Source organism: Rousettus aegyptiacus, unplaced genomic scaffold, assembly GCF_014176215.1.
Source record: "Rousettus aegyptiacus isolate mRouAeg1 unplaced genomic scaffold, mRouAeg1.p scaffold_m13_p_10, whole genome shotgun sequence".
Taxonomy (NCBI): Eukaryota; Metazoa; Chordata; class Mammalia; order Chiroptera; family Pteropodidae; genus Rousettus; species Rousettus aegyptiacus.
Window position 1 is genome coordinate 96265342 of NW_023416285.1, and position 14008 is coordinate 96279349.

General features: G+C 51.2%; 1 protein-coding gene across 3 annotated transcripts in view; it reads left to right on the top strand.

The window, feature by feature from the left end:
• Positions 1-14008, top strand: part of ITIH5 (inter-alpha-trypsin inhibitor heavy chain 5) — a 58529-nt gene that overhangs the window by 11440 nt on the left and 33081 nt on the right. For all 3 annotated transcript variants that reach the window (XM_016136401.2, XM_016136403.2, XM_016136402.2), the window contains 3 exons: positions 7566-7729; positions 8571-8672; positions 9348-9598. In XM_016136401.2, coding sequence (XP_015991887.2) covers positions 7581-7729; positions 8571-8672; positions 9348-9598 — 502 coding nt within the window. In that variant the 5' untranslated portion in view covers positions 7566-7580. The remainder of the gene's footprint in view (positions 1-7565; positions 7730-8570; positions 8673-9347; positions 9599-14008) is intronic.

The window sequence follows — 14008 nt, forward strand, 5'->3', positions numbered from 1 at the left end:
TGTGCTCGGACCAGCCCCAAAGCTGGTCAAGTTGCTCGTTGAAGGATCTTCACGTGACACAGCGTGTGTAGCTTTTGTAAAGCTTTGAGTGGATTTTTCTTTCTGGAAAGAGGCCTGATGATTTCAGTAGGACTCGAAGGACGAAGCATGGAGTTTTAAAGGCCTTCTTAAAAACACACACACACACACACACACACACACACACACACACACATCTAATTCACCGTTACGTTTTGATGGCATTCTTACACATGACGTTGAGGTTCCCTTGTGAAGGGAACGACTCGCGCGGGCAGAGGTGTCACGTTTGCAGGCTACGCCGGTGCAGGCGAGCGGGGCGGGGTGCTCGGGCACACCGGAGGCCGGCAGATGGGGCCCCGGGTGCTCGTTCAGCATGTGCGTTTCGAACGCCTACTGCCTGCCTCGTACTGTCCTCGGCGCTGGGAGCAGAGCGAGGAACAGGACGCACCACAGACCCCGTCCTCCGCAGAGCCCAAGTCCCGAAGCAGGGCAGAGATAAGCAAAGGAAATGAGTAAATTATGAGCGTGTTAGTAATGGAGAGGCCAGTGCCCCCGAGAGAAATCAAACGGCAGAGGGAGTCGGGGGACCTCACCTACGTTCTCGCGGAGATTTCTGATCATCGCGTTTAGATGGCGGGGCGGGGGGTCCCATAATGACAGCGGGTGTTTACTGAGTGCCGACTGTGTGCCAGTCCCCGATCCGAGTGTTTTGCATGTCAAACCTTGTCACACTTCTCTGAGGCGTTTTACAGGTGAGACCACTGGGGTTCGGAGAGATTGAGGAACTCGCCCTAAGCGACTCAGTGGGTGCGAGGTGGCAGATGCCGGCTCCGAGCCCCAACAGCCTGGGTCCTGAGTCTGAGCTTTCAGTGCACCGAACCATCCTCTCGATTCTGAGTCTTTTCCCGTTTCTCATTACCTTCGGCCCGTGGTCCTCCTTCGCCGGGCCCAGCTCGATCCATTCTTCTCGCTGGTGGGAGCTACTCCGTGCGGTTGGCACATCATCATTCAGCGAGCGTTCTACCACTGACGGGCTTTCAGTTTGTTTCCAGGTTTATTCCCCCTGGAAACACTACTGCAAAAAACAAAGCAAAACGAAAAACATTTCCTTCATTCTGTCACGCGGTGCTCTTGGTTCAATGGCCTAGATTTTCAGGAGGAGGGTTGCTGGGTCTAAGTGCCTGTGCGTTTTCAATTTTGACGGATGCCTTCGGACTACTTTCTGGTCACGTTTTGAGTTCATTCTGAATATTATTGCTCTTACTCCCATCAGCATTAATTCTACTTCTATCAGCTGTGATGAACGTGCACATTTCTGCCAGGAGCGGACATGATTAGTGCTTTTTGATTGGCCAGCCTCTTAGATATGAAGCGATGGTTCCTTGTTCCTTAAACTTGCATCTCCCTGACTACTGTGAGCTTAGATTTTTCTTTCCGTACGTTTATTGGCCATTCAGAGTAGTTCTCCATGAACCGATTTTTTTTTTTTTTTTCAGGTCCTGGACCCATTTTGCTGTTGTGTTTTTTGTCCCTAAGTGCCGGTATGGTGGATGTCTTTGTACGGTGTGGACACTCTGTCTCCCGCATTGGAAGAGTTCTCTCTTAAAGCTATCGTTTCTCGACGCCTGTGGCTTAGACCGTCTGTGTAGTCAGTCAGGTTTTCTTAGAAATTTGCTAGAAATTTGCTTAGAAATTTTCTAGGACTGTCTGTGTAATCGGTCAGGTTTTCTTAGAAATTTGCTAGGAATTTTCGGTTTTATTTTCGTGTGTATTATCCTTTAGTTACACGTGAGCTTCATTTGTCCGCTTAGCCGGTGCCGGAATGTTCTGTCCAGCAGCACGCCTGGAGCATCGTTCTCTTGCAACTGTCCTCAGTGACGCTGCGTCACCTGCAGAGTTAATGGTGAGGGCACGGGAGTCCCCGTGTGACCCGCCTCCTGCCCGGCTCCGTCGCCCCAGTGGACCCTTTGGGTCCCCTTGTATTTTACCTTCTGGCCGTTTCACACTGATCCGAACGTTCTCTGCCCTAACGCATAGAACGCGGGTGGCGGCAGCTGGCTTGCTGCCCATCCAGGGACCACGGGGATTTGCTTGATTTCACTCTGAATTAATCAGCTACCATTTGGAGGCGGCCCTTTGGCGCCGCACACGCGCACAGACGTTCACAGTGTGCAAGGCGGGGGCGCCTTTGTGTCCGAGTCTCCGCGGCGCTCACCCGATGCCGGCCCGGCGTTCCTGGGACAGTTCCCGGGCGTCATTTAACCTCCCAGCGTCAGTGGTCGTGGCTGGCCTGCCCGTCGTAGCAGGTGCACTCAGATGTGCAGCCCGGATTTGTTTTACGCGAACGTGGTGAGCCACGTCACACAGAAACGGTCGTCGTGAGGACGGCATCTGTCCTCACGGATCTGCGGGAGCAGGAGGCACGGCAGGGTGTGCCATGCGGGGCCACGCGGGAGGAGCGGGGGCCACGCCAGCACGTGGCCCCGAGCCTCGGCGGGGCGTTTGCAGGGAAGACCACGGAGCGAGCTTCGGGTAGGGTTGTTTGGATAGATTTGGCGGGCTCTGGACTCCAGCGGGGGTCCCCACGCGTCCGGCGCTGGCCCCGGGGTGAGTTGGGGGGAGGGGAGTGTCGACTCGGTGTGTGAGAATTTGGTAAGGAGGTGGCCGGGGGCGCGGGCTGCGGGCCGGTTCTTTGCATATCCAAGGCGTGCTCACAGGGAGTGTCTGTTGTCGCTAGGAAGTGCGGGCGGCAGGTGCCTGGGCATCGCGGATACAGAAGGTGAGGAAGTATGGTCGCCGCGGCGGGGAGCACGGCCCGGGCCGCCTCACCTCCTGGGGCTCCGCGAGTGCGTGTGTCCCCCTGCTCCCAGCCGCAACCGTCACGCTTGACCTCGTGTTAGGTGTATAGAGAGTGTAGTATTTTTACTACATAAGGTGATAAATGCACTTTATCTTTCCTCTAAATAGAATAATGGTGCTAAGCAGAATGTGTCACCACAGATGGGGAGCCCTGAGCTGCTGCCGCTCTGCCTACAGAGGGGTCACGAGGTTCTCCGGGGAGTGGGGGGTAAACACAGCCCTCGGGGAGCTGCCCTGTCTGGGGGACTTCATGGCGTGCTGTTTTTCTCAGAAAGGGGAGGTCCAAGGGTTTGGTGGTGGTGCTGGACACAGAGCCAGCCACCTGCCGAGCCTCGGCCTTCCCCTTGGCAAAGGGAGGGGAGCCCTATTTCTGAGGTGCAATAGCGCCCCCAGAATTATTTCTCCTCACGGTCACCGAAGAACTTAGAATAAAACAACAGAAGGTTAGTCTTCTGGGAAGAGGCCTGGCTTCTGGAAATGCCTTCGCAGACAGCCCTGGGTTCCCCTTCCAGATGGCATCTTGGGTAATTCAGGACATCCTTGGGTGGCTTGGTTTAAGTGACTCACATGAGTCACACAGAAACGTTGGGTCCCTCAAGGAGCTCATTAAGACACTCCCTGCCTCGAACTGCTTTTCCATCTGCTTGGCCTTTGTAGGGAAATGATGAAATTATTATGCTGCAGGAAGGCTTGATCTTGGCCCCCTCTTTTCCAGTCGACACCCCCAAACGGGATGAGTTAAACTTGAAAATAGAAAGCATGTTGGATTTTTAAGAACCGTGAATTGGGAAAGACTGAGGTAACTGTTTGACATCCTTCCTGTCCTGTTCTGACCCGTTTCCACGAGCCACCGTCGTTCCGAGCTCTGTGCGTGGCTTTCGGCTTGTTCTTCTCCTGACAGTTTTATGTGCCTGTTCAGCAGTCTTCTCACGATATACCTGTCTTTCTTATTAAATCGCCGTGTTCTTTGTTCCGGGATGTGGTGTGGTTCACTCCTGCTTCCACGAATTTTGTGTATTTAGAATGTTCTTTTTGTTCCCTTTCGACACAGACAAATTCTACATCTGTTTTAAAACTCTTTTACGGACATCACTGATTTCTCTTTCTCCTGAAAACCGTAAGGTCTTATAGCCAATAAGGTAAATCTCTCTCTCTCTCTCTCTCTCTCTCTCTCTCTCTCTCTCTCTCTCCCGCCAAAGATATGTACCCCTGTATCTTCCTATGTTGTTTTACAGTTTGTCACTTTCTTCCCAATGGGGTCATATAGGACCTTGAGAGAAGTAACCATATATAATATTTCCTTCTAATCACTCACAGAATTTAGTTTAACGTAGTACTTAATAAATACTAGTTTCTTACCGTTTCCTTTTCTTGGGATGTATATTTTTCTTTAATTGTTCAAGATTCAGAAAACCCACTTCAATTCCATAGATGTTTTTGAGTTTCGCTCCATGCTGAGAGCCGCGGGTGAAAGAAAAAAAAAAAAAAGGAATAATTCTCGGTCTCTGTTCTCTGTGTGTTTACAATCTAGCGGAGGCAGGGTTGAGGGGTAGCTTGAGGGGTGTGGGGCGTAGATTTGGACATAATTGATTTTCGTGGACTGCAGCCTGAGAATGCTGTACCAGGAAGGCAAAAGCCGGGACGTGCAGGGGCCCCATGGGGAAACAGTAACCAGGCAGAAGCAATAAAACTAAAATAGCTTCTTAAAACTTTCCTCAGCCTGTCTCTTGGGCCCATAAACTTTGCTTCCTACCCTTGATGTAATAGTGTGGAAAATTCTACTGTATCTGTAATCTTAATTTAGGGCAAAAGAAGATGCCGTGGTATAAATTTCTGCATTTTGTGAGTTGTGCTCTATTTTTCACTTACCTTTAAGTTCAACGAAATTATAATTGATGATCACAAATAAGCACGAATCGATGTGACATCAAAGATAGCCCGAAGTGTACCAAGTGAAGAAGATTTTGAATTATTCTAAACACAGTGCCAGACACGGACCGTCGCTGAAGGAGCTGCGTTATTGCGGGTGCCGTGCAGCTAGCGCCGTGTGCCCTTTACGGTGTAAACTTGATACATGTCTTTCCCATTGGCGCTCCGCGTTTATGGAAGCTAGGCCACAGAGTGGTAGGAATTCTTGGACAGTGTCGGACTATGACAGCAGCGCAGAATGAGTTCAGCGCAATGTGCTGTGTCTCGAATGGTGACGGTTTAATGGCTCACGGGTCCACAGGTAACTTTCGAATGAGCAACAAAGACCGGATTGTATTTAGCATGCCTTTGGAGTTCTGTGTTTTGTTGGCAGGGCACAGTGGAAAGTCTTCAGTGGCCAGACTGCCCGGGAAATCCTTTCACGGAGGAGGCAGGGTAGGAAGTCAGGGACCTGGGGTTCCCACGCTGGGCCCGTCACCTCCCACCATGTGGCCCGGGGCAGGCAGACGGCATGGCCCACGTTGGTAAGGCGAGGGGAGTGGACCCGAGAGTCTCTTACGCTTCACGTTTTGACTTTGTCACTTGCACCGTAAGTCCTCCAGTAGATTCCAAGGCTGTTTCTAACGTGCGGAAGTCTGGTTCGCCACACGAGACAAATAAAACATGTAGAGAGATCGGAAATAGAATAGAGTTCGAAAGAACTAACGGAAAGACGAAATCCCACTCAAGCACAAGTCGCACTAACGTAGGGTAGTGAACCCCGATGGCTAAAGAGATGAAGCCGCTGTCCCAGTTTCTACGGCTGGATGAACATCTTCCCCCAAACTCTGGCTTAAAGCAACAGCCCTTTTATCGCACCGTTTGTGGGCAGGGCCCGGCCGAGCGGTTCTTCAGGCCACGTGGCGTCGTGGGAGGCTGGCAGACGGGCCAATGCGGGGCCACCTCTGAGGCATTGTTCACGTGCTGGGCTCCCGAGCAGGATGGCTACAGCGGGACTCCGGGGCCAGGGTGCCCACAGGTCCCCTGCCAGCCTCGCAGCCACAGTCTAACACGGTAGCTCAGGGCGTCGGGAGGGAGCGTCTGAGACACCTGTGTGCAAGTGGTGGGGCTTCCCATGACCTGGGCCCCCGAGACCCAGGACCCCACTTCCTGTGGCTTCTCTGCAGCAGGGGAAGCAAAGAATTTGTAGCCATTAAAAAAAAAGAAAAAAGCATTTTTTTTCCTCTCAATTTCTTTTGTGACTGTAGTAAAGTACACATAACATAAGATTCCCCTTAACATTTCAAAGTGTACAGGTCAGTGCTGTGAAGGATGTTCACGCTGTTAGGCATCCATCGCCAACACCCGTCTCCAGAACTGTTGCCATCCTGCAAAACCGAAACTCTGTCCCCAGGAAACAATAACTGTCCCCTCCCCGCCCCGCCCCACCACCCAGCCCCTGGAAGCCACCATTCTGCTGTCTCTCTCTATGAATCTGATTATGCTACAAATGTCATATAAGTGGACTCATACAGCGTTTGTCCTTTGGTGACCGACGTTTTTTGTAATGCTGTCGTGGTTGCCTGGGCCACCATTTCATTTTTTTAAATCTAAATAATAATATGTTTTACATATGTACCGTATTTTGTTTGTCCATTCGATCACTGAGGGACATCAGAGTCACTTCCACATTTTAGCTACTGTGAAAAATGCTGCCGTGAGGCTAGATATACAAATTGTGGCCATTTTTACTCTGGTAGAACAGAGGACATCCTTGAGCGCAGGGAGGAACGTTCCAGTAGAAACAGTAAAGACGGCTACTCACTCTCAGCCTCAGTGCAGGGACCAGGAGCCGGCAGGATGGGACGTGGGTCTGACGTAAGTGGCGGCCACCATTAGCGCCAGGGCGTGAGAGAATGTGGCCCCGCTCTGTTTCAAAAGCCGTGGGCGTTATGGATTTTTATGTGAACGTGCCCAGTTTTTAAGTGTTACCACCTAAACCCCCCAAAATTCTAAAAGATTGTGCAAATCAAATAGAAAAATGTGTGGCTCTATCATTCAAGATCTCTTCCCAAAGCACACCAACTAATAAAGGCACATAAACAACCGATATGAAGGACTTGCTGGTTTAAATGGTGTAGACCAGGGATCAACAAACATTTTCTTAAAGGGACAGGTCCTGCTCTTAGCAGAGGCTTTCAGGATAAAATTAATTGGCATCGACTTTCCTTTTTCCTTTGGGGTTCTAATTCCACCAAAATATTTCCTGGAGCTCAGTATTGATTCCGATCTGTCAATAATATGATCGCATTGCAAGTGAGAAAGCTCAGAGTACCTCGTCTCTAAGTGGATATTGAAATTAATTTGACATTCTGAGACTTTCTTGAGGCACGCTCTGACTTTTTTTGATCATTTCGGCGATCCTACAACTGTGATCCGAAAGTTTATGACAGAAAAGTGTCGCGTGCTTCACATGCTTTACTTCTGAGATTCCAACAATTCATTAAACTATTTAAGCAAAGCATAGTCTCTGTTACATTGGAAATCTTCACCGTTCGTTTATTTGTTAAAGTTAGGTTAAAAGATTTGCTTCTGTGTTACAAACGGTTGTGAATCACAGTCGTTTTACAAGCGGAGGGAGTAAAAAGTGGGAAAATCAAGAAAGACGGAGAAGATTATTTCTCTTATGGAAAAAAAAAATAACTCACACCTACCCCCAAAATGGTCGAATCGTGCTTTTGTGCATGACTGAATACTCTGTGTCTTATCTCCAACAGAAAACCAAGCCCCTGATGACCGAGTTCTCGGTGAAGTCCACCATTATTTCTCGCTATGCCTTCACTACGGTTTCCTGCAGGATGCTGAACCGGGCATCGGAGGACCAGGATGCTGAGTTTCTGATGCACATTCCGGCCTCAGCCTTCATCACCAACTTCACTATGTAGGTGCCACGTGGTCAGAGGCCTGGGACGAAGATTTCTGTGTGGGGCAGTCTGGGTGAGCCTGAGGTGGCGTGTGCCCCATACCTATGGCCCCGAGAATTTATTTCCCAGTGGATGGTAAATGGGTCAGCAGGCTGATTCCTTTCTTCTTCCCTTCCTTCCTTCCTTCCTTCCTTCCTTCCTTCCTTCCTTCCTTCCTTCCTTCCTCTCTCCCTTCCTTCCTTCCTTCCTTCCTTCCTTCCTTCCTTCCTTCCTTCCTTCTTCTTTCCTTCCATTCCCCATTATTTTCTTCCTTCTCTCTCTCTTTTTTTTCCCCCCAAATGGGTGCCCACTCCAGCCCAGGCATTCTTCCACTCTGCTCCAGAAATCCTGTAATAATAAGTAAGCAAATCAACAAACGAGGCAATCGCAGACAGGAGCAGATGCCGTAACCATGGCAGATAGGCAAAGGGGGCAGGTGTTTAAGCTGAGAGCTGAGCGGCGAGATGGCATGAGACCTTTGAACGAAGAGGTGAAGATCTGAAAATAGGGTAGGTGTTTGGCTCGCATTTCAGGCCTGGGTGAGATTCGAGTTGGCGCATCGTCGTGGAAAGGTCTGAGCAGCTCCTCTGACGACCGCCTGGAGAATCGCAGAGGCCCACGGGCTGGGTCTCCCCATTCGGACCTGCTGAAAATTGCCCTAGAATGACCCGATGAGGCGAGGGTAGCGCCCTGGCCTGGAATGCGGTTTCCGCATACCCAAGGGGAAATGGAAATGTTTTCTGGTGTCATGGCGACGGGATCCAGGTCCAGGTTTGTCTGGGAACTGCAGGTCGGTGACAGGTGCCTCTCCCGTTTCAGGCTCGTTGGGGACAAGGTGTTTCAGGGAGAAATTACAGAGAGAGAAAAGGAGAACGGTGATAAGGTCAAAGAGAAAAGAAATAAAACCGCAGAAGATAACGGGTAAGTGCCGCCGTTCAACTAAGGAATTAGAGTCACTTCAGCGGAGTGTCGGGTTTTCGACCCCTTCGCCTGGCCGTCTTGATCCCTCGCCTTCCTTATTTATTTTCTTCATATTTTGCGGTGGCTCCTTCCTTCACTGCCTGAGCTGTGCGACGCTTGCTCTGCTGAATCCCCCACGCCCGCTGGGAAGGTTCTGAAATGTCCCCCACACCGGCAGCCACTACTGCCACCTCATTCCTCTGGTTCAACCTTTGTATGGTCAGTCTGCCGTCTCGAGTCAGACAGCCCTCACTTGGAGCACTGAAGGCATTTGGAATGGGACGAATTTTTATACGCTTTGCGACCTTCCCCTCAACACATCCGCCAGACTTTACTAAGGTGTGAAAACCTCACGCCTTGACAAGGCGTAAACTCCTCACACGGAAAATGCCAAGGTCGTCCGTCATCCCCGCAAAGAGAGTGCAATTCGCATCTTGACCCCAAAGCGCTCTTTTCCAGCGGCTCCCCATTTTAGCGCCCCCTTCCCCCTCTGCCCCCTCAGGCCTGACCTTTCTTCCCAATGCTAACTCTTATTTTTGATCCCTGAGGGCTCTCAGAGGGTCTGGCCGGTGCCCCAAGCGGACCGGAGGGTGCCAGGCTCCCTCCGACCCCGCGCTCCCTTTGCCCCCCCTGCAGGGAGAAGGGGCCCGACGCGTTCCGAGCCTCCGCGGTGATCCCCAGCAAGGGCAAGGCTGTCTTCCTCCTCAGTTACGAAGAGCTGCTGCACCGGCGGCTTGGGAAGTACGAGCACGTGGTCAGCGTGCGCCCCCAGCAGCTGGTGGGCAGGCTGACGGTGGAGGTGAACATTCTGGAACGGGCCGGCCTCTCGTCGCTGGAGGTGCTGCCTCCGCAGGACACCAGGCAGAGGCACGGCGGGAGGGCGGAAGGTGAGTGCCCCCCCCCGGGGACGCCCGCGTCGCGTGGTCCCTCGCGGCCGGGCGCTGGCTTTAGAGAGGTCGGTAGACCAGATGGCTGCCCTTGCCAGGCTCTGTCAGGAGATTAACAAATGTTAATCTCACTTCCCGGAATCGAACCTAGGGAGGCATCTAAGATGTTGGGAATGGTATCTGCACGGACTGGTTTGATAACACTTGTAAGTGAAAACGTGCCGCCATCCTGTGCCTTCAGCCGTGCAGACGCGACTAGTAAAATATGGTTATAAAAACAACGCAGCGCGTGACGAGGAAAAAAAGACACAATTGTACACACACTACACTGTTAAACATGTTAGCTTTGCTAAATATGAAGTCGACAAAAGACTAGAAAGATGTAAAATGATCATTTTATACTAGCGATGAGGGACTACTTAATCATCTCCTAAAAACCTATTTTCGAAATTAATAGTTTGTATTAAATATTCACTGTGTTGGGCCTTATCCTGTAACGCCAGTAAGGCTTGATGTCACATCGGATAACAGATGTGTCAAAGAAAATCGCACCAGGTTCAGAGCGACAGGATTTCAGATCACTGTGACGCTGGGGTCAGGCACACGCTAAGTGATAAGCGAACATGTGGAATCTTAATTCAAGCCCCGGGATTGCTTGGGAGCGGCCCGCGGGGGCTTCTTGTGCAAGAATACTCAGGTACGAATAGAATGTTCAGGAAGGAGCGTGGAGGAACGTCCCGATTTAACGGAATGCGAACATTGTCCAGACCCGGAGAGGGTCCGTGGAAGAGCAAACGGTGTGGAAAAAACACTTTCCTCATCGTTTCTTCGGTGACTCTCCACGTGGGAAGCTGTTTCCCCCTCAAACGCTGGGTGTGTCTGGTCCGTGGGGGACTCAGGCCTTGTACTGTGCGCTGACTGCAAACTCTGAGTTCGCTGCTCTCAGTCCAGTTCTGATGGGAAAATTAGAGAGACTGTCAAGGTATCCGACATTCAGAAACGGCATGGGATACGGTACACCGTTCTTCCGTCCTACGAGCAGCCCCGCGTATGGACAATGGCTGCTAGGTCAGTTATTCACTGGAACCTTGAGAAGAATTACCTAGACCCCGTAAGACTCGGCGTCCACGTTGGCAAACCAGGGAAGGTAACCGTCAAGGTCGTTGGGCCGTGATGGTGTCCGGAAGCGCCTGGCCCGGGCAAAAAGCTCGATAAGTATCGTTATGATCATTATCATTTTACATTTACTTTTTCCTTTGCAAATCGTATCTTCCCCTGTTGGATCATGAACAGGTTTAGGAGGCAGGTCTGTGTCTGATTAACCTTTGCCTCCTTACAATGCCTTTTAAAGAGTAAAGAGCTAAATAAGTGTCTGCAAATTAGGGAAGAAAAGCAAATAATAATGATAATAATAATAATACCAAATGAGTAACAAAGAATGATTTTAAATTTCTTTTCTTCCTGATCATCGTTCGTAGGGAAATTTTTCTGTGCGGACCTGTGGGAAGCAAGTGTGTTTGGGGGGAGGGGGTAGGGAGTGGGGGGGTCTCTGATGGCTGGTAGGATCTGCGGGCTGCGTGCGCGTCTGGGTGAGTGCCCAGGGCTCGGCACGTGTGACCGGGTGGCCGGGGGCGATGCCGAGGGTGGTCCTGCCGCGGTAACGAGACGGATGTGCCCGGCCTCACACACAGACCCCCCTGCGACTCTTCGGAGGCTGCAGCGCGTGTGTTATGGGCGGGGTGTGTGCGTGTGTGTGAATTCCGACTGCTGGCTGAAAAGTTGCTTACTGTTTACATTCAGGGCTTGAGAGAGTCTCACAGGAATTTTTCCAGACCCTTGATCTCTGGGGACCCGTTTATTTTTAAGAAAATTGTTGTTTTAGCTGCTCGTAGCAGAGCAGATGTCACCCCTGCCCCCACCTCCGCCCCGAGCGGAGCCTCACGGGCCTTTCCGGGGCCAGGCGCAGCGCAGGGGGTCCATCCTCGCTGCTCATCCCCACCCCTCAGAGCTCCCCGTCACTGTTCCTGCAAGGTGCCAGCCCTTGGGCAGAGGCCCAGACGTGATGTCTGCCTGGACGTGCTTGCGTGTTCCCAATCCCGGGGCAGGGATCGAACTGGACTGGGCCCGGCGCCCGCACGCGGACTGTGGCGACGTGAGCACGGCCCCCGCCAGCACATTCCTCAGGCGGCTGGGGCTACTCGGGAAGTCAGATTGCTGGGATGGCCGTGCGCGCGGCTCTGGCCACTGGGCCGGTCCTCATGGGTAGGGCCGCGATTCTAGATGAGGAGGGCCGTGCGCTGAGATACGGGACTCAGCATCGCCTCACTCAACCTGCGAGACAAGATTTATGCAAGATTTATAGCCCCGAGGGAGCTTTTGTCAAACACTGAGGGCGTGGGTGCAAATCCCCAGGGTTTTTTTCCTAGTCGCAAGTACAAAGCAAGGCTAAAAACAATACCCCCTGTCTTTGCCTCAGTTTACTTTCCTGACGCATCAGGATCGGGCTCGCAGCTACAGCATTGCAGATTCTCAGGCTCCTTCTCAGTCTATAAGCTAATTCCGCGAGGTGTCATTTAGAAGCCCGGGCCTGACACACTCTGGGTTTTTTAAATGGCTAGCTCGTGTGCTCGGGGCTCACGTAACTCACGCAACCCCGGGTTCAGAATCTAACAGATGACAGACTGCGGAACAGGAAAAGACGGGACCCGCTCTCTCCTCCCCCCACTCCCTCTTCCTCTCCCCTGAGATATTTTGATGGTCGATGGGCTCAATGGAAAGCGTGTTTGAAATTCAGACTTTCCTGGGACGATGCATGAGCCTCTGAAGGAAGCATCGAGATAGGTATTCCATCTAAGTCATCGGTTCAAGGGGGTTATGTCACTCTCTTTAAAATTTCAAACTTCTTATTGTCCCATGCCCCCCACATTCCTGCCCTTTCCACAATTCTAAACTCTTTTTTTGGCGGGGGGAGGTGGACAGGAAGTTTTTATTTGTGATGAGATCCCAAATGACTAGGAGCAAAATAAAATGAGATAAAGTAAGAAATAAGGCACTTGGCCTGTTTTAATGAGCAGGGCTCAAACCTGGCTATGCCCTATAGTCACCCAGAGAGATTAAAACGAAACAAAACAAAACAAAACAAAACAAAAAACAGACACCTGAGTCCTACCTCAAACACTCCAATTTAGAATTTATTGGGTCAAAACCTAGTCGACTGTATTTTGAGGCGTGATATCTGTGAACTTACGTGAGCACCCAAAAACTATATGGTGCTTTTAGCATAAACATTTACTTATTTATAAATCTAAAGAATAATACCGAATACTTTTTCTACCACTAAACACTTAGGGTGCTATCACTTTCACAGTTTATTTTACCCTTCAGGATCTTTGCTTAAAAAAAAAAAAAAAAGTTTTACTGAGGCTTAGTCGGCATAGCATAAGAGTTACTCATTTTAGCTGTGTAATTCCTTGATTTTTAGTGTATTTGTAGAGTTGCACAACCATCATCGCAGTCCAATTTTAGAATAGTTGCCGCCCCCAAAAAGAACTTTATATCTCTCTGCAGCCACTGCCTGTCCCCACTCCAGCCCTGGCCAACCGCTGATCCCCTTTCTGACTGTAGATTTCAGATAACTGTGTTTTTGGAAAGCACCCCCTGGTACCCTGCTGCTCGGTAAACGTTCGGAGCCCTGACTTTGGACCTCGGACGTCCTGGTAGAGTTTAGGGATATTAACTGTGTCAGGATCTTGACCTCCAGAAGCAGCTGTCGGACAGGCTTATTTCTTTAATTTCACGAGCCCTCCGGATTCTGTGACTTTTGATCCTTGTCAACATGTGCATCGCCCATCTTTCCTACCAACCCGTGTGCACTGTTGGACGCAGGCCAGCGTAGAATTACTCATACAGTTGGTGGGAAGTAACCTCGCCCTGTAGGCTGCTTCCGCTCGTCGAGGTAGAACCTCGAGATGGAAAAGTACCAGCCGGATGCCCCGGCGGGGCTGCTGCAGTCACCCAGAAGCGCCCCAAGCTCATTGAACGCGGTATCCCATCTTCTCTCGGAAAAGCCAGGTGTAACTGCTCAGTGCATCTGTGGGTCATGAGAGCTGCTCTGCTTTCTGTGGTCCCCCCCATGGCTTCCTGGCCCCGTGGGGGCCGTTCCTCTCCTGCCCTTTCCTCCTCCACCCCCACCACTGAGACGAGGCGCCGACCTCTCGCAGGCTGGCTTCGTGTCCGCCTTCAACCCGGCTCTGTCCCTCGGCCCGAATTCTTGTGTTCGAGCATTATTTAGTGTTAGCTTCTACCCCTCTGTTTCCCAAGACTTTTCCTGGGCCGCTGCCTCTGTTTCTAAGCCTCCCAGCCGGAGTTCCCGAGAAATCTCAACTCGTCCTCTCTGTCAAAGCCGAGGGA